At 45.3% G+C, this 26,647-nt stretch overlaps 1 protein-coding gene across 1 annotated transcript in view; it reads left to right on the top strand.

Annotated features, from left to right (window-relative positions):
* Window positions 1–26,647, top strand: part of LOC309550447 (C4b-binding protein alpha chain-like) — a gene marked incomplete at its 3' end in the record, with an annotated part of 129,067 nt that overhangs the window by 38,186 nt on the left and 64,234 nt on the right. Inside the window, exon 3 of the mRNA XM_082250825.1 lies at window positions 719–895. Coding sequence (XP_082106951.1) covers window positions 719–895 — 177 coding nt within the window. The remainder of the gene's footprint in view (window positions 1–718; window positions 896–26,647) is intronic.

Here is a 26,647-nt window from a genome sequence, read left to right as displayed (position 1 = left end):
TTGTCAGGTCATTCATCCCTACTGATCCTCCTACAGATGCATACATTGTCAGGTCATTCGTCCCTACTGATCCTCATACAGATACATACATTGTCAGGTCATTCATCCCTACTGATCCTCCTACAGATACATACATTGTCAGATCATTCATCTCTACTGATCCTCCTACAGATACATACATTGTCAGGTCATTCATCTCTACTGATCCTCCTACAGATACATACATTGTCAGGTCATTCGTCCCTACTGATCCTCCTACAGATATATACATTGTCAGGTCATTCGTCCCTACTGATCACCCTACAGATACATACATTGTCAGGTCATTCATCCCTACTGATCCTCCTACAGATACATACATTGTCAGGTCATTCGTCCCTACTGATCCTCCTACAGATACATACATTGTCAGGTCATTCATCCCTACTGATCCTCCTACAGATACATACATTGTCAGGTCATTCGTCCATACTGATCCTCCTACAGATATATACATTGTCAGGTCATTCATCCCTACTGATCCTCCTACAGATACATACATTGTCAGGTCATTCATCCCTACTGATCCTCCTACAGATACATACATTGTCAGGTCATTTATCCCTACTGATCCTCCCACAGATTAAAATGTTATGTGCTAAAGAACAAAATGAATTATCTTTATCACATTGGCACCCACATTACTCAGATATTATTAATTCTTCTAATCACTTTACAGCTCTGTGTAAGAAGCCGGAGGACAGAATGATGGAGATGGATCCAGAGAAGACATTTTATAATATCGGGGAGCAAGTGACAGTAAAATGTCCGGATGGATATCGGAATCCCTACCCCTCTGTACAATGTGTGAAGAGAGAAACCTCCATTGAGTGGGATAATCCTCCACAATGTATTCGTAAGTAGTAAACCTCAGTATACAGACTGCAGGAACCCAGAGCAACCAATCAGCAGCCACCTCTCTTTGGTCTGACTCCTCTAACCTGATGTAAGATAAAACCTGATTGGTGCATTGCATTCTACACATCATTACTGTCTGGACAGGATCATTACATACTGTACATAACTCTGTATATTACACACACTTTGTCGATCTAAATACATGACTCAGGGTAATCAGAAAGGTTTAGCCTGCAGTTTTCTGTTTGTGAATGTCTTTCCTCCTCGCAGAAGTGGTTTTGCTAGACCCGTGACTCCATTCACATGTGCTGCTTGCTTCGGTGTTCATCTACGGGTGTTGTCTGCTCTACTGTGGATTTACTGTAAGTTGAATAAGTATATATTGAATTTTCATCATAAAATAACAAGAATAAATCAGAATGATTTGGGGTATAAAAAACAAAACGGGGGGGGAGGAAGAAAGATTTCTATCTGAATACAAAATAAGTTCACAATTACATTGACAATGAGATCCAGTTAAAAAGGGTCTCTCAGTGGATCATGGAAATGTTAACATGTGAACACAAAGTAAGAAAAGAAAGAAAGGAAGGCTTGGTTTTACTGCTGTATTTTGTAGAGTTCCAATGTTCACTTTTCATTAAAGCTTTTTTGGGGAAAAAAAAAAAGAAAGGAAGAAAAAGGAAAAAAAAAGGGGGAGAAAAGAAAAAGGAGAAAATAAATTACTCTACTGTACATACAAGGCAGTACGGTGGAAATCATAGAGAGCATACTGTTTCTGGGTAGCAGTTTTGAGTTAAGAGGGACCGAAAAGTCAGGGAGTAGGCGAAAAAACTAAACATGGGTGTATAACCCATGATGTTGTAAGCCGTCTAGAGAACGTATCAGAGGTAGAGTAATGGATCCATATGTACCACATCTTATTATGTTTTTCCCAATTGTCCATTTCTTTGGCTTGCTTCTCCTCCATGAGCATAAAGTCGCTCATGAGGTCCACCCATGCATTTATAGAGGGGGAAACTATAGTATTCCAAAATCAAGGAATGAGCTGCCTGGCAGCCAAAAGGAAAAAAATGGAGAAGATTCGATTTTTGGGACCTAATTGAGCCTAGAAGGATGGATAGGAGTGCTATCTTGGGATGAGGAGAGACTCATCATACATCTCATTATATGTTTGGAAGATCCACTTCCAAAATGGATGGATATGGTCACATTCCCACCAGATATGTATATATGTGCCCCTCGTTCTGTGACAGCACCAGCAAAGATCCAGTGAGTTAGGAAAACTCCGACTCAGCCTAACTGGGTCTCTGTACCATCTAGATAATTGTGATGGTATTCACCATCACTGGAGGTGAGGAGAAGATACTTAATGGTTTGAATTGCTTCAGATGGGACAGCAATATTTGTCAGCAATATCGTCATATAGAAATATGAAGATTTAATCCTAGTTTACACTGGGAGACTTAGACTGTTATAGACAATTGCCATGAAGTCTGACTCCTAGATAATGTATTCCATGTCCCTGCATGCCAGACAGGCTTCCCTATTGTTTGTGTATTGAAATGGAATGTGTATTGTGTTAAAGTTTACCTGTCTCATTGTTAAATGTTAACCGCTTCCATACAGAGCAGTTAGACACCCTTCCTGCCCAGACCAATTTTCAGCTTTCAGCACTCTCACACTTTGAATGACAATTGCTCAGTCATGCTACACTGTAACCAAACAAAATTTTTATCATTTTTTTTCACACAAATAGAGCTTTCTTTTGGTGGTATTTGATCACAACTGGGGTTTTTTTTTTTCGTGATATATGCAAAAAAAGAGCAAAAATTATGAAAAAAAAAAACACTTTTTTTTAGTTTCAATTATGAAATTTTGCAAAAAATAAATTTTCTTCATACATTTGGGCCAAAATGTATACTGCTACATGTCTCTGGTAAAATTAACCCAAATTAGTGTATATTATTTAGTCTGTGTGAAAGTTATTGAGTCTAGAAGCTATGGTACCAATTACTGAAAATTGATCACACCAGATGTACTGACTGCCTATCTTCTTTCTTGAGGCCCTGAAATGTCAGGACAGTACAAATACCCCCCAAATGACCCCTTTTTGTAAAGTAGACAGTCCAAGGTATTTAGTAAGAGGCATGGTGAGTTTTTTGAAGTTGTAATTTTTTCCCACAATTCTTGGGAAAATGAAGAAAAACATTTTTTTTTCTTTTTTTTCCCACAAAGTTGTCAATTTATAAGCTATTTCTAACACATAGCATGTACACAGCAAAAATTACACCCAAAAATACATTCTGCTACTCCTTTCCGAGTATGGCGATACCACATGTGTGAGACTTACACAGCCTGGCCACAAAAAGAGACTCCACGTCCAAGAAGCACATTCAGGCGTTCTAGGAGCATAAATACACATAAAACTTTCTTACTACCTATCACACTTTTCAAGGCCCTAGAGCACCAATACAATGGAAAAGTCCACAAAATTACCCCATTTTGGAAAGCAAACACTCCAACGTATATTCTATGAGGCATTATGGGTCGTTTGAACATATCATTTTTTTCCACAGGTTTTTGGAAAATGTGGGAAAAAAATGAAAACTTTTTTTTTTTACACAAAGTTGTCAATTTATAGGATATTCCTAACACATAGCATGTACACAGCAAAAATGACACCCCAAAATACATTCTGCCACTCCTCCTGAGTATGGCAATACCACATGTGTGAGACTTTTTCACAGCCTAACCATATAGAGGGGCCTAACATCCAAGGAGCATCATCATGCATCCTAGCCACTTGCCTAGGCCTATTTTTGACATTTGGTGTTTACAAGCTAAAATCAGTTGTTTTGCTAGAAAACTGCTTAGAACCCCCAAACATTATATATTTTTTTTTAGCAGAGACCCTAGAGAATAAAATGGAGATTATTGCAATATTTTTTATCACACCGCATTTGCGTAGCGGTCTTCCAAACGCAATTTTTTTGGAAACAATTCACTTTTTTTAATTAAAAAATAAGAAACCAGTAAAGTTAGCCCAATTTTTTTCCATAATGTGAAAGATAATGTTACGCTGAGTAAATAGATACCCAACATGCCATGTTTCAAAATTGCGCACGTTCACGGAATGGTGACAAACTTTGGTACTTAAAAATCCCCATAGGCGACAATTTAAAAATTTCTACAGGTTGCCATCTTTGAGTTACAGAGGAGGTCTAGGGCTCAAATTATTCCCCTTGCTCTAACGATCGCGGCGATACCTCACATGTGTGGTTTGAACACCGTTTACATATGTGGGCGGGGTTTCTGTATGCATTCGCTTCTGCGCGCGAGCTAACGGGGACAGGGCGCTTTAATTTTTTTTTTTTTTTTTACTATTTATTTTATTTATTATTTTTTATTCTTACACCGTTTAAAAAAAAAAAATTGATCATTTTTATTTCTATTAAAAGAAATGTAAATATTCCTCGTAATAGAAATAGGCACGACAGGACCTCTTTTTTGTGAGATCTGGGGTCAAAAAGTCCTCAGATCTCACAAGTACACTAAAAGATAGAAAAAAAAAAAAAATAAATAATTATAATATAAAATGAAAAAAAAAAAAAAAGGACCTTTAAACCGGTTGCTAGGCAACAACATTTTCCGTAGCTCCGGTCCTCCAAGACCATAGAGTCAAGTGAGGGCAAGCTTGCCCTCACTCGACATCCTGTCTGTGAGGATTCGGGTCCGGATCGTTTTCCCCGCTGCCGGCGGGTCCGGTAAGTGGGGAAAAGGACCGGAACGCGTCAGGAGGGGGCGCCTCTTCCGCCATCCCGAAAGGGTGATCCCACGGCGAATCCGCCGCTGGGACCACCCTTATCGGAAAGCCAACCGTCCACCGTTTAAAAAAATACCAGGGTTATGGCAGCTATCTGCTGCCATAACACCGGTATTTAGGTTTAAACGGAGGACGTATATAAACCTTTTTGGACTTGGACATGGTGGCTGTATGAAGGGTGACAGGTACTCGGGTACTTTGTTGGGCAGGTGACAGGTACTCTAGTACTGATGAGCAGGTGGCAGGTACTCGGGTACTCCGATAGGCAGGTGACAGGTACTGATGAGTAGTACTCACTGACTGATAGGTGATAGGTGATACTGTACTGATGGGTACTGATGATCAGTACTGATACGTGATAGGTACTGATGAGTACTGATGAGTAGTGATGGGTACTGATGAGCAGGCGGCAAGTACTCGGGTACTTTAGGCGTCAGGTACTCTGATGAGCAGGTGGAAGGTACTCGGGTACTCTGATGGGTAGGTGACAGGTACTCAGGTACTCTGATGACGGGTACTCCGTTGACAGGTACTCAAAGTACCCGAGTACCTGTCATCAGAGTACCCGAGTACCTGTCATCAGAGTACCCGAGTACCTGTCATCAGAGTACCCGAGTACCTGTCATCAGAGTACCCGAGTACCTGTCAGAGTACCCGAGTACCCGTCATCGGAGTACCCGAGTACCCGTCATCAGAGTACTCGAGTACCTGTCATCAGAGTACCCGAGTACCCGTCATCAGAGTACCTGAGTACCCGTCATCAGAGTACCCGAGTACCCGTCATCAGAGTACCCGAGTACCTGTCATCAGAGTACCCGAGTACCTGTCATCAGAGTACCTGTCATCAGAGTACCCGAATACCTGTCACCAGCCCATCAGAGTACCCAAGTACCTGTCATCTGAGTACCTGATGGGCTGGTGACAGGTACTCGGGTACTTTGATGGGCTAGTGATAGGTGCTCTTTATTGGGGGGGGGGGGCAATCAGTGTGTTTAGGGTGCACTGTAGTTGGTAACTAGCTGTTACCACACTCTCTTCCTCACACAGGATCAGTGTGTGAGGAGGAGAACACGGTGACAGCTAGTTACCGTGTTCTCTGTTGACATTTGTGACCGGCTGTGATTGGACACAGCCGGTCACGTGGTAAAGAGCCAATTTCATTGGCTCTTTACCTAGATCAGGGATCGACTCTGTCCGAGGGACGAGCCTCGTCCCCGATCGCTGCTCTGCGTGCCCCCGGGGGCGCGCATTGCAGAGAGAACGAGCGGCTCGTGCTGGAGCCGCTCATGTGATCGGCTGTGATTGACACAGCCGATCACGTGGTAAACAGCCAATTTCTATTGGCTGTTTACCTTGATCAGGGATGGGCTATGTCCGAGGGACGAGCCTCATCCCTGATCGCGCCGCTGCGCGCCGCCGGGGGCGCGCCGCCGGGGGCGCGCAGTAGCAGCTAGAACGGGCCGACGTCATATGACGGCGGCCCGGATCTAGACAACCACTTTGCCAACGTCATTTTACATGACTCGGTATGGAAGTGGTTAATGACCTCACATTGTTCTGTCCAGATGGCTAGATAATTCGTTTAGTTCCTGTAAACACTTTCATCTGCATATGCTTCTGTAATCAGGCAGAGCGGAGGGATTGTGTACACTGTATGAGAGTGTAAAACTCTGTTTTCATTGGATTGTGAATGTCAGGGCCTGTTTTCAACAAGGTCCACCTGGGCGGAAACCTTGTGGGGGAAAACTGTATAAAAGTCTGTTTCTTGTTCAATAACGTTCAGATATAGTTCACCCTCAATCTAGAGTCCTGTTTCTTATTGGGGGAATCGGTTACAAGGGATTGCTATGTCCTCCATACTCTCTTGGGTAATCACTAAGCTCTTGTAAGAGCTTGTGTAAGAGCTTGTTCTGCTGCACTCTCTGGGGAAAGAGAGGATCACCCACGGGAACCTGGAGCCTTGTCGTAGCTCCAGGGTGAGTAGGAGACGGCGAGACCCTAACCAAGCTGCGGCGGTTTGTGGGGTCTGAAGTGGTTACGTTGTCTGGTGGAGTGCTTGGAGCCCTCAGAAAGCAATAGGAGCATGCATCAACGGAGGTATCCGGTCGGGGTGCCGGTTGATCCGTTACAATAATATTTTGAAGTTTTTCTCCTGTGTATAGCAGGAGATCGAGGATTTGTGTGTGAACATGAAAGCAGTGTGCCATTCTTCAGGGGATATCTCCATCTCTAGTTCCCTTGCCCATACCTTTGTAAGGTAGCAGCTATGTGTATGAGACATAATCTCTTTATAGATTAAAGATAGTGTGTGGCGAGGAAGCATGAGAAGGGTACACATTCCCTAAAAGCAGTCAGTGACCTACAGTATGTGTTTGCCCCAAAGCGTGTAATGTGTTACAATATTTTGTCAGGCTCAGGGCAGTAAGCCAACCTATAGGAGCTGTTGTATTGTTCGTATGCGGCTGAAATAAGCCAGATGTGGGATGTAAGATCTTACGAACAGTGGACAAGGAGGACCTTTCATATGGGGCATAAGATAGAGTATGACTACCATCCAGTAACGCTGGGTTATCAAAGAGAGGAGTCAGTAGGCTCAGTTCCGTGGTTAATGAAAAAGGCTCCCGACGGCGATACCAAACCCGTAATACTGCTTTGGTCAATGGGGATAGAGACAGAGATTGATAGGAAGAGGCATGCCCCCCCCCCCCAACAAAAGAGCTTTCAGAGCAACTGGGGACATATCTTGTTTTAGTGCTGCGGAGGACTTTGCAAAAGGATGCGGGAACCACTCGAGTACACAGGAAAAGAGAGCCGAGGCATGATACATCTCAAAGTCAGGTAGTCCCACGCCCTCAAAATATTTGTGAGTGCACACAAGTTTATGCTTTAACTGGGATGGGTGTCGCTACAGTAAAAACCGAATCGCTAGAGAGCATACAGTGCTTAAAAATGCAACAGGGAGGGCAATAGGTATGGCTTGAAAAAGGTATAGTAATTTGGGTAGAACACCCATCTTTAAGATATTTATACAACCAAACCAGGGAATTATCAGATGATGTCATGATTCCAATGATCTCCGAATCTTCGTCAACAAAGGACTGTAATTAAGGGAATAAAGATTGTGTAAGCGGTGTGGAATTTCAGTTCCTAAATTTTAATTGTGTGCTTGCCAATGAAAAGGGAAATTACGTGGAAGGGTGTCAAGAAGGTGATTAGGGAGGGAGACATTTAAGGCTTCGGTTTTGGAAATATTCAATTTAAAGTTCCCTAAAAGTGCGAAATCTGTGGAGTTCCTGTAAAAGGAAAGAGATGCTGATATGGGGTTGATTTACATATAGCAATACATTGTCTGCATATAGAGACAGCTTCTATTGGGCAGAAGGCATTTGAATCTCGTGTATAGAGGAGTTTTGTCGGATGGCTTGTGCTAAATCCTCGATGACTATAGAAAATACAGTAACAAGGGGGAGAGGGGACAGCTCTGCCTAGTGCCGTTAGAGATGGAGAAAGCGTAGGATTTTGTCCCAATGGTGAGAGCCACAGCTGAGGGGGAGGAACATAGAAACATTATTTTGGCAAGCAGTTTAGGGCCCATGCAAATCTGTTGCAGCGATTAAACGGAGAAACATCCAATAGACCCTATCGAATGGCCTTTTGCCATCACAAGCCAAAAGGCAAGTGGAGATATGATGTTGGTGAGCATAGGAGATGAGGTATATAGGGTCTTGGTCATGTTGTCTCTCGCTTCTTGACCTGGGACGAAACCTACATGATCACTATGACTAATGGCAGATAAGAGTGGGGCTATTCGGTTTGCAATTATCTTGGAGAATATCTTAAGGTCTACATTTACAGTAATAGAGAGATGGGTCTGTAGTTCTCACAGCTGGAATTGTCCTTCCCTGGTTTAGCTATAACTGATACTGTGCTTGGAGCATTGACGCAGAAATAGGGTGGGAGTCATTGATTGCTTCAAAGGCACTCGCCATTATCGGGGCAAAAGGGGGAGCCAAGGTCTTATAAAAACAGGGAGAAAACTGATCAGAGCCAGGATTCTTCCCATTTTTAAGGCCCTTGATGATCTGGAGGATAAAGGTGGGTAAGTCCAATAACTCTTGATTGAGGGTAGTGATTGAGCTCGAGGTAGATAATATAAAGAAGAATAAAAAACGTTCAAATTCCGAAGGTGTATTAAGATAGGGAATAGACTGTCTAGTTTGTCTCGGGTGTATGACTCACGATAGGTGTCTACCACACTTATTAGCTTGCGAATAATGTATATGTCTCATTTTATCTCTTGCTATATGAGAGCAGTCCGGGAACAGACAAAGGAGGTCACGCCGGGCATTTAAGAGTTGTACTAACACGGCGGGTTCTAGTTTGCATTTATGTGTAGATTCAGATAATGAGATATGGGAGGGCAGGTGCTTAATGTCCATCGTGCGCTCCCGTTTCAATCTGGAGCCGTATTGCATTAACACTCTATGTAGAACGCATTTATGTGTTTCCTATTTTATCATGGGGTGCGTCTGGTTGGTAACGTGATCTCGAACAAAGTCTCTAATGGCTTGAGAGACAGAGCTTGAGCATGCCACATCAATAAAAAGATTGTGGTTCAGATGCCACATCTGACTGCCAGAAATTCTGGGGAAGCGACTGAATAACACATGTATCAGACCATAACCAAAGACCAATTGTAGAGGTCGGGTCTGAGTCTAGCAGAGATCGGGAAGAGGCATGGGCTGCTGAGAAAATAAGTGTAGTCCCTGTCTGTAGGGTCTAATACTCGCCATACATCTATCAGATTCAACTGTGTGAGAAGGGAGCAAATTTTAGTTAGTACAGATGGAGTGAGGGATGAATTCCCGTAGAGAAGTCCATTAGTTGGATAAGTGGCACATTGAGGTCACCCCCCATAATTAGGTTAGTTGTACCAAAAGTTGTCAGGTGGGCTGTCACAGACGAGATGAACCGCAGCTGCTCCTGGTTGGGAGAATAGACATTAGTTATTGTAAGAACTGTTTGCAAATGTTTCAATTTTAATAAGATATAACGACCACAGGGATCTATGAATGAGTCTAGCACTTCTGGGTTAAAGGAGCAATCAATGGAAGGCCATGAATATCCCTTTAGATCTAGACCCCAGGTTAGTGCTATGGAACCAGGTGTTAAAGTATTTGTTTTGTAAGGGACAGCATCCGAGCAGGAATGTGTTTCTTGCAAAAGCAGGATCTGTGTTCTCGACTTATGAAAGTGATATGGAATTTGTCTCTGTTTTCCAGAAGTGTTGAACCCCCTACAATTGAGGGAGGCTACTCGTAAAACTAAGTGGGACACCATGCTGAGTGCAGTAATAAAACGCAAGCCAAAGCTATCTGCAATACACCGTATTTGGACAATATCGTGGAAATCCTCCAGCAAGGGTCAGAACTAACCACAAGAAATTGAGCCTATTGCATACCTCCCAACCATCCCGGAATCCGTGGGACTGTCCCGCAATTTGAAGGGGGTCCCGGGGTCCCGCGGTCCCGCGGAGCTGGGCTGAAGTCCTGGAAAATCTGGTCGCCGGTGTCCTGTCAGATTTTGTCTCCGATAATGCCTGGTCCCGTCCATCTCTGCTGCCCGCCCCCTCCTCCTCCCAGCTCCGCCCTCGTCTTCGGCTCCCGATCTGCCCGCCCGCTCCTCCTCCCAGCTCTGCCCTCGTCTTCGTTTTCCGATCAGAAGGATGGACCCAGGGTGCAGAGTAGTGCGCCCCGAGTCCACCCATTGTGTGACAATAGCGAATGAAAATTCGCTATTGTCACACAGATCCTCCTCCTGGCCAATCAGGAAATGGGTCTTCCTGATTGGCCGAAAGGCAAAACCATGCCATAGGCCGAGGAGGAGGCAGAAGGACTCGAGGAGATGCTGGGGGACAGAGGAGAATCCGCTGCAGGTAAGTGCACCTGTCTCGGATGGGAGGAGCATGGCACGCTGGTCATTCTGCATTAAGAGGGCACGCTGGTCATTCTGCATTAAGGCGTCACGCTGGTCATTCTGCATTAAGGGGTCACGCTGGTCATTCTGCATTAAAAGGGTCATGCTGGTCATTCTGCATTAAGGGGTCACGCTGGTCATTCTGCATTAAAGGGGTCATGCTGGTCATTCTGTATCAAGGGGTCACACTGGTTATTCTGCATTAAGGGGTCACACTGGTCATTCTGCATTCTGCATTGAAAGGGGTCACGCTGGTTATTCTGCATTGAAAGGGGTCACGCTGGCCATTCTGCATTGAAAGGGGTCACGCTGGTTATTCTGCATTGAAAGGGGTCACGCTGGCCATTCTGCATTAAAGGGGTCACACTGGTTATTCTGCATTGAAAGGGGTCACGCTGGCCATTCTGCATTGAAAGGGGTCACGCTGGTTATTCTGCATTAAAGGGGTCATGCTGGTTTTTCTGCATTGAAAGGGGTCACGCTGGTTATTCTGCATTGAAAGGGGTCACGCTGGCCATTCTGCATTGAAAGGGGTCACACTGGTTATTCTGTATTAAAGGGGTCACGCTGGTTATTCTGTATTAAAGGGGTCATGCTGGTTATTCTGCATTAAAGGGGTCACGCTGGTTATTCTGCATTAAAGGGGTCACGCTGGCCATTCTGCATTGAAAGGGGTCATGCTGGTCTCTCTGCATTGAAAGGGGTCATGCTGGTCTCTCTGCATTGAAAGGGGTCACGCTGGCCATTCTGCATTGACAGGGGGCACGCTGGCCATTATGCATTGAAGGGGGGCACGCTGGTCACTCTGCATTGAAGGGGGCATGCTGGTCACTCTGCATTGAAAGGGGCACACTGGTCTCTCTGCATTGAAAGGGGAACACTGGTCTCTCTGCATTGAAAGGGAGCATGCTGGTTATTCTGTATTGCAAGGGGGCACGCTGGTCATTCTGTATTGAAAGGGGTCACGCTGGTTATTCTGCATTGAAAGGGGTCACGCTGGTTATTCTGCATTGAAAGGGGGCACGCTGGCCATTCTACATTGAAGGGGGCACGTTGGTCACTCTGCATTGAAGGGGGCATGCTGGTCTCTCTGCATTGAAAGGGGGCACGCTGGTCTCTCTGCATTGAAAGGGGGCACGATGATCTCTCTGCATTGAAGGGGGGCACGGCATGCTGGTCATTCTGCATTGAAAGGGGGCACACTTGTCATTCTGCATTGAAGGGGGCACACTGGTCATTCTGCTTTGAAAGGGGGCATGCTGGCCATTTCGCATTGAAAGGGGGCACGCTGGTCTCTCTGCATTGAAGGGGGGCACGGCATGCTGGTCACTCTGCATTGAATGGGGGCACGGCACGCTGGTCACTCTGCATTGAAAGGGGGCATGATGGTCATTCTGCATTGAAAGGGGCACGCTGGTCTGTCTGCATTGAAGGGGGCACGCTGGTCATTCTGCATTGAAGGGGGCACGCTGGTCATTCTGCATTGAAGGGGGCACGCTGGTCTCTCTGCATTGAAAGGGGGCACACTGGTCTCTCTGCATTGAAGAGGGCGAACTCTACCTTGATTACTGAAGGCCCCTTTCACACTTTTGTGACCTCAAAGTCACACAGTTTTTTACAGCGTTTTTTGCCGCAGAGCAATGCCTATTACATTTTTCTGTTTGCGCCCCCCAAAAGGGGGCATTTGGGTTGGATGGAGCTGGTTTTGTTTCTCTTTCAGTGTCCCTCATTGCGAAGTTCAAAAGTTAGGAGGTATGCTATTACAACCACTCCCTCTAGGGGCCTGAATGGGGAATTTCTGAGGCCTGCTGAATAAAACTCTAGCACAGTGTTTCTCAACCTTTTTTCAGTCAAGGCACCCTTTAAAAATGATAGACAATTTCGAGGCACCCTTTAAAAATGATGGACAATCTCGGGGCCCCCCATTCGAAAATGTAAAAACAATTCTAGCAATAGTTTTAGGCTGGGTTCACATTGGATTGTGGAGCGGCTCGCAGCAGAAGGTCTGGTGAGTCCCGTTCACTGATTCAGGTCCGAAATCAGTCCGAATTTTTGGACCTGAAACAGGCCAGAAGATGCACACGAATTTCCTGCAAACCGCTCCGCAGCTGTCCCGGAAATGCGTGAACCGACTCCACTGGGAGTTCACATGGATCCATCCTGCCTTGTATCAGTGGTTCAGGCTGGTGGTGAAATGGTGTGGGAGATATTTTCTTGGCACACTTCGGCCCCTTAGTACCAATTGAGCATCGTTTAAACATCACGGCCTACCTGAGTATTGTTGCTGACCATGTCCATCCCTTTATGACCACAGTGTCCCCATCTTCTGATGGCTCCTTCCAGCAGGATAATGGACCATGTCACAAAGCTCCAATCATCTCACCATTGGTTTCTTCACCATGACAATGAGGTCACTGTACTCCAATGGCCTCCACACTCACCACTTCTCATCCAATAGAGCACCTTTTTTGATGTGGTGGAACGGGAGAGATTGGCATCACGGATGTGCAGCCAACAATACTGTGATGCTATCATGTCAATATCTGACCAAAATCTCAGAGGTCATTTTTTACATTTTTTTTTTATTTTTTGTTATTATTTTTCTTTTCTTTGGCCATATTAGTGCATACTTTTACGTATTTTGACACCTATTTATTTTTTTCTGCAGGAGAACAGTCGAACTCCATAAAAACGCAGGTTATTGTCTGCTAGATAGTTATCATTGGTTATGCTGTCTACGAGGGGAAATTCATTATTGAATTCAATTGAATACATATATTCCGCTGTCACAAATAATTTTAGAACTTCATTGTGACTATCTTAGTGTCGGTGTCTCCCTCTCAATCTGAGTGTTAGGGGTGTAAAGTGACTTATTGTAAATAAATATTCTTTTTTTTTTTTATAGTGTGCAGTCTGTACTTACACCAATCTTATTGTGCATTCAAAGGATGTCTGCATAGGCAAAATTAACTCGGAAATATTTTGTTGAGTCAGCCTAATTCATTTCTATAAATTATTTTTGTATTGGAGATCCCATATTTTTTTTTTCACATTTTTTTTTTTTTTTTTAACAGAGCGATATAATGTTATCATAGTAGCATTGTAGTACTCTGAGGAAGTCATCATGATTTTTTTTATCTCTCTTCTCTATTTTAGCTCACACTCCAGCTGGGTTTGCACCTATGAGCAGTGGCGCACCAACGGGGGGTGCTGGGGGGGGGGGGAGGGTCAGACCAGCACTATTTAGGGGTTCCCACTGGCGCCCCCAGGCTAGTCGCATCTCCCTGAGAAGACAGGTGCAGTAGCTGCTCCTTCTGTCCGTGCTGCTCACAGAGGCCGGAAAGAAGGTGAGTGCCCGAGCAGCCTCCCTGTGTGCCTGGATAGGAGGAGCTAAAGAGCACTGGGGGGGGCTAAAGAGCACTGGGAGGCTGAAGAGCACTGGAGGGGTGCTGGAAAGGGGGTGGGGATGGACAGCACTGGGGGGGGGGGGGGGGGGCTGGACAGCACTGGGAGGCCAGCAAAAGAAGTTGGATAGGAGGGGCGGTGGGGCAGCTGCATATAGAGGAATTGGTATTTCCATATTCCTCCTGCAGCCGCTGAATGCCTGATTCTCCTCCTCTCCCTTCTGCAGCTATTCAGCGGCTGCAGGAGGAACATGGAAATATCAATTCCTTTATATGCAGCTGCCCCACCGCTCCTCCTATCCAAATTCTTTTGCTGGCCCCCCAGTGCTGTCCAGCCCTCCCTTCCAGCACCACCTCAGTGCTCTTTAGCCCTCCCCTGTGCTCTTTACCCCCCCCATGCTCTTTAGCTCCCCCTATTGCTCTTCAGCTCCCCACAGTGCTTTTCAGCTCCCCCCTCCTCTCTGGCTCCCCCCAGTGCTCTCCAACCCTCTGTGCTTCCTGGCTACCCCCTCAGTGCTCTCCAGTCCCCCTCCCCAGTGTTCTCCAGTCCCCCCCCCCCCTGTGCTCTCAGTCACCTTGGTTTTCCCTGTCCCCAGTGCTCTCCACCCTGTGCTTTCCAACCCCCCTTGCAATGCTTTCCAAGTCTCTGACCATCTCTTGTATCATGTCTGCAGTCTCTGACCATTCCTTGTATCATGTCCTCAGTCTCTGACCATCACTTGTATCATGTCTGCAGGCTCTGACTATCCTTTGTATCATGTCCAGTAGCGGAACTATCGGGGTCGCGGTGGTCGTGCTTGCGACCGGGCCCTACCGCTACCGGTTCCGCTACCTGAGGGGTAAGTTGCCGCGGCGTGAGGGGGCCCGCCTGTCTGCCTAAATCCAAACTGTTCACTAGTGGTAGTGGCTGAGTGAGAGACAAGTCTGGCTGCCGCCTTCCCCAATCGTTGTGCGGGGGGGGTTGGCGGGGCCGGAGAGGTACAGCGGTATGTTATGTCTGTGTAAAGCAATCTACCTGCATTCTGTTGCTGTGCTGCCTGCACCGTCCTCAGCCCTGCCGATCCTTCAATCCAAGATAGCTGATGCAGTGAGGCAGCAGGGGTGGACAGTCACTGAAAGTCAGCTGACCAGCTGACACCAATAGAGTGCAGGGGGAGGAGTTCTCCCCTCTGCGAGAAGAGTGCGAAGAGACTACATGCTGTGCCTGCCTGGCTGGAGTTGCTGAGCCTGAGTGAGGGGGAAATCGTCTCGACGCTGACTGACCGACTTGACTGCTAATCGTAAGTGAACTTGCCTTTTTGATCCCAAACTCCACCCTTGCTGGCTTACTGGAATGCTGCCTCTTTTTTTTTCCAAAAACAGAGAGTTTATTGTGTAACAAGGACAAAAATTTTTTTTCACAAACAGTAGTGCAGTCATGAGTACAACGAAACATTGCATACATTGCCGACATAGAGGGGAAACAAGTAGATAACAATCACAGGGGGGGAGAAGTACCGAGGACAGTGCAAGTAGAAGGGTATGCGTGCAATAGCAGTAACAATGAAGCCACTAGGTACAAGTAGCCGGATTCTGAATCCATCTGTCCCAGATTTTATTGTATTTCGTGGGGCAGCCCCGATTTTTATACATAATACGATGATACGGCAGAATGGAATTGACCTCTTTCAACCATTGTGGGAAACCCGGGGGGTTCTCCCTCATCCATTGCCTGGCCACCAACTTCCTAGCTACAAAGAGGGAGTGTTGCAGGAAGATTTTTGTAGGCTTATCCATAGCATCCTCTGGGTAGATACCCAACAAGCATTGTCTAGGGTCTAGCTGAAGTGGGGAGCCCATGGTATCATGGAGGAAGGCCACGACTTGCTGCCAATAGGCCTGAATGCGGGGGCAAAGCCAGAGGAGGTGGTGGAACGTACCCTGGGCGGAATGACACATAGGGCAGTCCCGGGAAAGATTAGGTCGGTATCTTGCCAGCCTGGCTGGAGTAAGGTAAGCACGGTGGACTATAAATAACTGAGTCAGCCTATCAGAAAGTTTAGGAGACACCTGCCGGCACGTCTCCAGCGCATCGCTCCAGTCCTCATCCTCAATGTCGCCTACCTCCGACTCCCAGCCAGCCTTCAGGGCATACGCTATAGAGGTGGAGGAGGGCGAGTGCAGCTCTGAGTACAGGATGGAGATCAAATGGCTAGGCTCAGTGCACCTAATTATCTCCAGGACCGGGAGGGACTCCAAAGGGGGCATGTCAGGCTGGACCTGCGCCTGGAAGGCATGTCTAATTTGGTAGTAGCGGAATAGCATGCGCTCCGGTAGCTGACAGGACACTCGCAAGTCATCAAAGGTGCGGAGGGTGGATCCCGTCACTATGTGGGAAAGATAATATATTCCCTCGCCCCCCTACAACTCAGGGTCCGGCACCGTACGGAACTCCGGGAGGGTCCCGTTATGCCATAGGGGCGTGAGGGCATGGAGCGGGGGGTAACTGAGTTTGGCCATCACGATCGCCCAGACACGGCTGTAGTGATGGAGCATAGAGGACGTGTCCCCCCCCACCACCGCACCACCCCCGCCCCTCAGGATGACGGATAGGGGGTCCCCGTTGCATGAGACCACCGGGGGCAGAGCAGCAAAAGAAATCGGGTTCTGTCTATTTTATCGAGATGGAAAAATTGGGATAATTGGGCAGCTAGGTAGTAAGAATTAAAGTCCGGCAACGCCACGCCCCCGAGGTTGGTGGGGTTCTGCAATTTACGCCAGGAGAGCTTGTGCCGGCTGTTGCCCCACACAAACGTCTTCAGGAGAATCCATTTGTTTAAAATATTTTAATGGGAGGTAGATCGGGGAGTGCCAGAGAACATACAAAATCTTTGGCAGTAGTACCATTTTGATTAAGTTTACCCTGCCCATTACACCCAGTGGCAATATGGACCAAATCTGAGTCTTGGCCTTAATCAGGGGGTAGAGGGGCTGAATATTGTCCCGGATATAGTCCCGGGGGCGTGTCGTGACCCAAACCCCAAGGTATTTAAAACTGTCTACACGCTGCAGGGGTCCCGCCGCGGGGATCCCCCCCCAGGGCCCGGGGGGTCTACGGGGAGAACTTGGGATTTATCCCAGTTAATTTGCAGTCCGGAATAAGTGCCATACGTGTCTATAAGGGAAAGGGCCGTAGTGAGAGAGTCCCCCGAGTCCACCAGATACAGGAGGGTGTCGTCGGCGTACATGCTAATTTTTTCCACCAGGGGGCCCACACGAAGGCCGTGTATGTCCGGGTGGGCACTGATGGCGATAGCCAGTGGCTCCGCCACCAGGGCATACAGCATATACAGGGCATATAGCGAGTGGAAACCCCGCAGAGGGCCACCCGATGGCCAATACCCTGGCAGTCGGGGCAGTATACAGGAGCCTGACCCATTTGATAAAGTTGGGTCCGAAGCCAAATCTCCGGAGACACTCCCACAGAAACCCCCACTCAACGGAGTCAAAGGCCTTTGCCGTGTCCAGAGTCACCACTACTCTCTCCCCGCAGTTCTCATGTGTGGCCTGGAGGTTCATAAAGAGCCTGCGGAGATTAAAGGATGTATTCCTACCAGGCATAAATCCTGCCTGATCCTCGTGAACAAGCGATAAGATCACCTTGTTCAGGCGGATGGACAGGATCTTGGCAAGTATCTTTATGTCCACCTGCAAGAGAAAGATAGGGCGATAAGATTCCGGGCACTAAGGGTCCTTTCCTGGTTTAGGGATTAATACGATCATAGCCTCCCTCATGGTGGGGGGCAGGGTAAATTCCTCAAACATGTGAGTGAACAGTTGTAGCAATTTAGGGACAAGAATTTCCGAATATTGGGCATAAAATTCTATGGGAAGACCATCAGTGCCCGGGGATTTCGACCTGGGAAACCTGGACATAGCCTCAGCAACCTCCTCCTCCGTGAGGGGGGCCTCCAAAAGCAGGACCTGTTCTCCGTCAGCGAGGGGAATTCCACCGTGTCCAGGAACACCTGCATTGCCGCGTCCTCCGCGGGGGCCCTAGAGGAGTACAGTTGGCTGAAGAAGAGACGGAACCGCTCCGTCACCACCTCCAAGTCAGTAACAGGAGTGCCCGAGTCGGAGCGCAGGGTGATCACCACAGGGGGCCTGTCCTCACAATGCACCAGATAGGCAAGTAGTTGTCCCGCCCGCTCACCCTGCTCAAAGATCCTCTGCTTTTGGAATAGCAACTTTGACCTGGCACGTTCATATTCTATCTGGGAGACCGCTCGCGACAGAAGCCACAATCTGGAGGCATTCGCCTGCGAGGGGTCCGCAAGATACACATCCTCAGCACTCCGCAACTCATCCTCCGCACGGGAGTATGCTGCCGCCGAGTCTGATTTAAATCGTTTTATATGGGTCTGTAGAGAGAGCCTGGCGTGCAGCTTGAACGCCTCCCACACTGCCAGCGGGGAGGCAGTGCCCTCGTTATCGGTGAAGAATTGGGTCCAGCAGGCGGCCAATGGGGTCTCCTCAGGCATCAGGGTCAGCCACATAGGGTTGAGACGCCAGGCCGGGCGCGGTTTGCATCGGTCCAGCCTGAGCGTCATCCAGTAGGGACTGTGATCCGACAGCGACCGGGGGGAGAACCCCACTGCCACCAGGCGCGGGGACAGAACCCGGGAGACCAGGATGAGGTCGATTCGGGACATGGTATGGTGTGTCGAGGAGAAGGAATGCTGCCTCTTAATGATCCCACCCCCCTCCCAACCATCACCCCCCTAATCACCTCCATTGATCCCACCCCCCTCCCAACCATCACCCCCCCTCATCACCGCCATTGATCCCACCCCACCCCACCATCCACCCCCCCTCACCACCGCCACTGATCCCACCCCCCTCACCATCGCCGCGACTAATTTCACCCCCCCTCACCACCATCATCACCTCTGATCACACCCCCCTCCCCACCACCGCCGCCACTGATCACACCCCCCTCCCCACCACGGCACTGCCACTGATCCCACCCCCCTCCCCACCATTGCTGCCACTGATCCCACTTCCCTCCCCACCACCGTTGCCACTGATTCCACCCCACCACCGCCACTGATTCCATCCCCCTCACCACCATTACCGCCTCTGATCCCACACCCCACACCACCATTACCGCTCCTGATCCTGAACAGAAATGTTTTACTTTGTTATACATTGCAAAAAAAAAAAAGTGTCATAAACATGCTTCAAGATTTCTTGCAGCGGGGCCCTGAGAAATCTAGTTACGCCTCTGATCATGTCCTCAGTCTCTGTCTGCAGTCTCTGACTATCCTTTGTATCATGTCCTCAGTCTCTGACCATTCCTTGTATCATGTCTGCAGTCTCTGACCATCATTTCTATAATGTCCTCAGTCTCTGACCATCACTTGTATCATGTCTGCAGTCTCTGACCATCACTTGTATCATGTTCCCAGTCTCTGACCCTCTCTTGTATCATGTCCTCAGTCTCTGACCATCTCCTGTATCATGTCTGCAGTCTATGACCATTTCTTGTATCATGTCTGCAGTCTCTGACCATCTCTTGTATCATGTTTGCAGTCTCTGACCATCATTTCTATAATGTCCTCAGTCTCTGACCATCACTTGTATCATGTCTGCAGTCTCTGACCATCACTTGTATCATGTTCCCAGTCTCTGACCCTCTCTTGTATCATGTCCTCAGTCTCTGACCATCTCCTGTATCATGTCTGCAGTCTATGACCATTTCTTGTATCATGTCTGCAGTCTCTGAGCATCTCCTGTATCATGTCTGCAGTCTCTGACCATCTCCTGTATCATGTTTTCAGTCTCTGACCATCTCCTGTATCATGTCTGCAGTCTCTGACCATCTCCTGTATCATGTTTGCAGTCTCTGACCATCTCCTGTATCATATCTGCGCTCTCTGACCATTTCCTGTACCATGTCTCCAATCTCTTATTTAAACTTAAACACATTGATAATAGTATTAGCTATCTGTTTATGCCAAAGGTAGGACTGTGCAGGGGAGGCAGAGAGGGCAGAGAGGGGGCACTGTAATTAGAGAGACGGGGAGGGAGGGAAGACTGCAAGGGGCACTGTGATGGGGGGCTGTCAACTGTGTGCAATAAATATTCTTGAAAACATTACACATTTTTGTGGGTGTTTTTACATTTTAAAGTTTGGGGGGGGGGGGGGGGTGCCAGATATAGGATCCGCCCCGGACGGCCTATGAGCTCCCGTTTTCATGTGGTTTTTTTTTTTTCAGGCTTTGTCAATGTGCTTTTTGCCACTGAGAAACTCAACAGTTCTTGTCAGCAACAATTGTCATCCCTCTCTGTGTTTTCATTCATTTAATGTTTTTCTGGGTTTTTTTTGTTTGTTTTTTTTTTTTTTTTGGGGGGGGGGGGTATTTTTTGCCTTTTTTCCCATTTCCAGGTGTGCCATATACACTTGCAATATATAGAAAAAAAAGGGGGGTTTTGCTGCGCTTTAAAAAATAAACTAAATGTAATACAACAAAAGTTATCCCTGTGAGGGGAGTATAATAGATAATATCATAAAAGTTAATTCAAAAGATGCGATAAAGTTCATGGATAAATCCCAGGGGTAGATGATAAGAAAGGGTTCATAAACGTTGATGTATCCACCACCAATGAATAAAATGCACACTCACCAGAGCCAGGTGCTGTCTAAATCAGGAGTTTCCAAACTGTGGGTCGGGACCCACTGGTGGGTCGCGAGCTGCGTTTGAGTGGGTCGCGCTGAGCCGGAAATCACTTAGAGCAGGCCCCCCTTAAATTGTGCTGTGTGAGCCCGTGCAAATTACAGAGAGTCAGAGCAGTCAAATCGCAAAGGATTCAGGACCCCACCCATGCAGTTTACGGAGGCTGGTCTGCATTTCCAGCGAGGAGGATACTTGCATCAGTGAGTACGTATGTGGGCTGTTATGTAGAAAGTAGGATATGTTCATAGGATGCAGAGCCAGCTCCTTGGGCCTGTTGGCGGCAGCGGTGGTGGCTAGACTAGTGGCGGGATTCTCTCAGCTATAGCGGGCAGAGATGGCAGCCTCTGTGTCATAAGAGGACCAGGTGGCCCGGCGGTGTCAGGAATTCATGGCATCTTCTGTGACCCAAGTAGAGGATCTTAAGGAGAAGAGTCAGGACACCAAGACCAGCATAGAGCTCCTCATCATGGAGACTCTGGGTGAGGTGTGCTGGGGCCCTGGAGAGGGCAAACAGGGGCTTCACCTTCACTGTGGACCACTGGGAGAGGAAGGAGGGTGAGTGCCATATAGCCTGCTGATCACTGTCCTGGGGTGGTTGATTTCTGTCCTCTGCCTACCTTATACTGTCAATGAGGGTGCTGATTACTTACAACTCCGCTTATATGCCACACATGCCACAGGTTTCTGACCCCTCACTTAGAACATGGTGGCCACACATAAGTAAATACTTTATGTATTATTTTTATTTATTATTATATTCTTATGATTATTATTTGCATTTATATAGCGCCAACAATTCTGTAACACTTTACAATTTTCAATTACAAGCAAGTGGGTCCCAAAAAATAACTGTATTCCGAAGTGGGTCTCGGCCCAAAAAAGTTTGGGAAGCCCTGGTCTAAATTATAGGACAAACTCCTGATGACGCGTGGGATGCGAAACGACCGTAGAGCTATTATCTCAAACGCCCATGTTTGTGATACGCTGATGTAAACAAAGCGGTCTATCATTCTCCTGGTGTAACAGCAGAGACTATACGATCCTACATAGCAGGATCCTATGTCTCTGTGGTTACATCACAAGCCACGCCCCTTTACAGTTATAATCACGCCCCTAGGGACACACTTAACCCCTTGATCACTAATAAAGTTAACCCCTTCCCTGCCAGTGTCATTTTTACAGTAACAGTGCATATGTATAGCACTGATTACTGTAGTAATGTCACTGGTACCCCCAAAAGTGTCAAAAATGTCAGTTAGGGGTCCAATCTGTCCGCAGTGCGCAGTCCCGCAAGCAAAAAAATTGCAGTTCGCTGCCCTTACTAGCTTAAAAAAAAAACAATAAAAATGACATAAATCTTTCCCTTAGTTAGTAAACGCAATAACTTTTGCGCAAACAAATCAAAATACGCTTATTGCAATTTTTTTTTACCAAAAATATGTAGCAGAAAACAAATTGGCCTAAAATGTTAAAAAATTTAAATTTTTACATTTTTTTGGGGGGGGGGGGGGGGGGGATTTCATATAAAAAATGTGAAAAATATTGTTATTTTTTCAAAATTGACGCTCTTTTTTTGTTTATAGCACAAAAAAATTAAAATCACACAGGTGATCAAATACCACCAAAAGAAAGCTCTGTTTGTGGGAAAAAAGGAAGTTAATTTCATTTGGGTACAGCATCGCACGACCATGCAATTGTCAGTTAAAGTAACGCAGTGCCGAATCGCAAAATAGGGCTTTGTCTTTGAGCAGGAAAATTATCCGGGGCTTAAGTGGTTAACCGCTTGCTGACCATCGCAAGTACATATACTGCGGCAGTCAGCCCCGGCCAGGCAAAGTGACGTATCGGTACGTCACTAGCCTGTGAGCCAATTGCGGACGAGCGCGCACCACCAGAGGCACGCTCCCGCCCCGGCTCGTTCCCTAACAAGTCTGCGCGTGTGACCGGCGGACCCGATGTCCGCCGGTCACTCGCGATCGTCCGCTGTGAAAAGAGAAAGGCAGGCGGCTAATGTAAACAAAGCCGCCTGTCATTCTCCCCTGTGTAACAGCAGAGATCTAATGGTCCTGCTATGTAGGATCGTATTTCTCTGCTGTTACATGTAAAGCCACATCCAATCACAGTTGGAAACACGCCCCTAGGGACACACTTAACCCCTCCTTCCCCAATAAAGTTAACCCCTTCCCTGCCAGTGTCATTTTTACAGTAACAGTGCATATGTATGTAATGGTTAGCAAACCTCAATCAGGTTCAAAATAGATTTCTTGCTGCTGGATCTGATTAGATAGGTAATTAGAGTGCATGCACGAGGATATCATAGACTGACACACATTGTTCAGGTAAATGATACTTCCTGTTTATTTGTAATGTACAGTCTATTATATAGTTAGTAGGCAGTGTCATAATGTTAGTACGTCATAAGCATAATATTAGCATAATACTGATTATTTGCAGCTTTCTGATTAGTCAGGTCCATTATAAGGTGGTTCCCTTCGAGTTCATGAATGTTATCTTCTCTTGAAGGCACTGTGCCAAGGCTCCATCTTTCTTCTCACATTCCATTGTCGGTGGTGGTGGTGGGGGGGGGGGGGGTATCTAGTAACGGCCATTTTGAGTAAGGAAGACAGAGAAAAGATATGTACATGTACAGAAAAACAGACATCGAAAAATAGACATTTTGCTTAATTCACAAGTGTTCATCACATTCCTTCACAGAATCGAAAAATGTGTACCGCGCTATGGACAGATAAATAAATAAATGAATAAACCTCTACCTAGATGCAGCTGTTCGAAGATGGTGAATACCAAATTGTTAAAGTGCAGTGCCAAATACCAGCGCAAACAGGTATAGTGGTAAAATATCAAATAAGTGGAAAAACAAATAAATATCACTCATAAATTAAATGAACGTGCAATATGCAATGTGCAAAATACATATGAAAGTGAAAATAAAATCCCCCTCTCGGGGTGTTGTAACGGAAATACAAGACCACTAATGGTTCAATAAACGTGCTAATAATTGCGTGCAACAGTCCACATATATGGGATTATAGGCCACACTTTCATCCATTCAAACATCACTTTAATTAGTAAATAACCAGACTTAACAGCAGTATTGGCAAGAAAATGGCCGCGGCACGCTTTATTGGTTTTAAATATGAAATCAAATACTCAGATGATCAATAATCATAATAATAATAATAATAATAATAATAATAATAATAATAATACTTCAAACCAAAATCACATAGTGAAAATAAATTGTACTAGCTCAGTTATTTAGAACTCGAGCAAGCGTTAACTTCATAATCAATTAACAAAAATACCGTCCCCCCCTAGAATACTAGGGTGACCCTACCACACAAAGTGTGCACGCGACAAGGGAGGGGGGGGTGGGGAACTTTCCTTCTTGCTCTTCGGATGCAAAAGGAGGAAGCAGGGCACAGGCACTTCCTTATAACACCTTGCACCTGTCTTCTAGAAGCCTCTAATTACCCCATTGGCTGATACCTGCCTCAGCTCCAAAAGGTAGAATTAACCCTATAATAGCCCACCTGCAACCATCCCACTAAACCTATGGCTATTCCTGAAGCTATATTGAAGGTGGCCATAATCCCAAGCAAGTGGGCTGTCGGGGTTATTGGGGGTTGATTAAAATAATAATAGGTAAAAAGGAAAATGATTTTAAAAGCCATGTATATTTCATATTATGCATATAAGAGATTCTGAACAGGATGGCGTCCATCTTGTTTTTAAGGTGAAACAAAGTTCATATATATACTTGTTAAACAAAATGTCTCTCACAGGCTTACAAAGGGTCTATGGTTTCAACAGAGATCTTTGTATTTCTATGTAATCGTAAATAAGATTTCTTTTGACATCTCGATCAGATAAAACTTAGTCAGTCTGACGCTATGTTAAGGGGGGATATCTCAGTCTGTCTATAAGTATATAACAATGGACAATACCCCAGTATATTCTAGCAGACATTTAAAGATGAACCATATAAGTTTTTATAGATACATTATCATATGTGAGAAGATATTAGCCATAATTATGTCATTATATTATGTAAGGCATATACATATATATTTAGGAATGTTATATCACATTTTGGGTTTATATTCTCAGTAATAATCTTACTTAGAATTCTTTTTCTAATAAGTGTAAGGACATATGTATCTCGTCACTAGTTGCCTCATTTCAGAGAAGTCTAGTCTAAGTGCTCAAGGTGTCGTAAATATTCCCAAACCTAGACTATATCTGACAGCCCTTTGGCATGGTCAAATAAGTAATTGCTTTTCACTAGCCGACAGGTCAATAGGTCATCAGATAACAAATTGTTTTAATTATGTTGAATACAAAATCTAATGAACGGTACAATACTGCCCTCTGGAGACGAAATACCAGGTGCAGTCTTGAGATAATTTGAAATATTCCAATATAAAAATATTATATTGTCTTAAATAATATAATTATTGAAATGGCATTACTTGCCAAGATGAATGATGGAAATACAGGTGAACATTTATGTATGTACTGGGAGTCTGGATAAAGTTTTATGTTGTGTTTTATGATTAATCTTACATATAGAGGAATCATCCTTAATTTTATTAGACCAAGTATGGGGTTAATTATAAAAAGGGGTGTGTCTCTGACCTCACTAGTTTAGGTATAGAATATCCCGACCAATTGGGATAATGTTTCATCCCTCTGGGTTTTACTTATGGTAATTTTTATAGCTCTTTGTTCTTACCATATAAAAGACCAACCCAGATATGAGACACATCACTTTACACTACTGACAACACACCTCACACTTACACCACACACGCTATTACATTTTTCAATAGACTCATGCAGACATACTCCCTGATCCACATCATTCATCTGAAACTTGAAGGGAATCCACCATCTTAAGAAAGGCATCCATCTTAGGACTCTGGTAACACCATCTTAAGTGTGGTAATTATGCCTTGCAATGTTATTTGATTTTATTCAACAATTGTTTATTCCTTCCTTATATGTTTTATATTGCATATTTAAGGGTAATGAGATTACAATCCCAGCCGTATAAACCATGGTAGATTTTTCTCTAAAAAGCTGATTTTTGTTTTTATACATTTTTATTAATATCAGATTCAGTGCATTATTTGCAATTTTAAGTCTTCCGTTTTGCATGGCTTATTCTCATTCCTTCTGCAGTGGAATGACTTTGGGCCGTGTGATTCGCAGACCATTGTAGTCTGTTTATATAGAACATTAATTTATGGCTTATACTATACCTGGGAAGAAATGGTAATCTTGCTTTCGTTTTGGTTTCACTTTGTTTTAGTTTCACTTTCATTATTGAGCTAAACATCACAGTGCATTGATTATTTGAAGTTAGTATTTTTATGTAGAGTTATTTTTGTGTCACTTCTTGGTTGATCATATATTGTGTTTACATGTCTGGCGAATAAATATTTTTATATATATTCCACACTGTAGACTGTACTCACTAAGATTGGTATATGCTTTTAAAAAGAAATTAATCAATTAAAAAGAATTCTCGACATTGATTTATGGAATAAGTGGAGACTCTCCTACAGCACAGATCTTTGCTTATTAACCATAAATAAATACACTGCTATATTCAGAGCAGTATAAATATACTGACATAATTAAGTACGAGCGCAAGATATTTATTATTATATATTCTTACATATAATGGAGGCCCCAGCGAGATAATTATTGATTTCTTACATATGCCAATCATAAATATTGATCAGGTGACATAATCAATAACTTAAAAAAAAAAAAAAAAAAAAAAATTTTTTTGTTTTTTTTTT

The sequence above is a fragment of the Pelophylax lessonae genome (assembly GCF_965119305.1).
Source record: "Pelophylax lessonae genome assembly, chromosome: 1".
NCBI lineage: Eukaryota > Metazoa > Chordata > Amphibia > Anura > Ranidae > Pelophylax > Pelophylax lessonae.
This window is presented reverse-complemented; position numbering and strand designations above follow the sequence as displayed.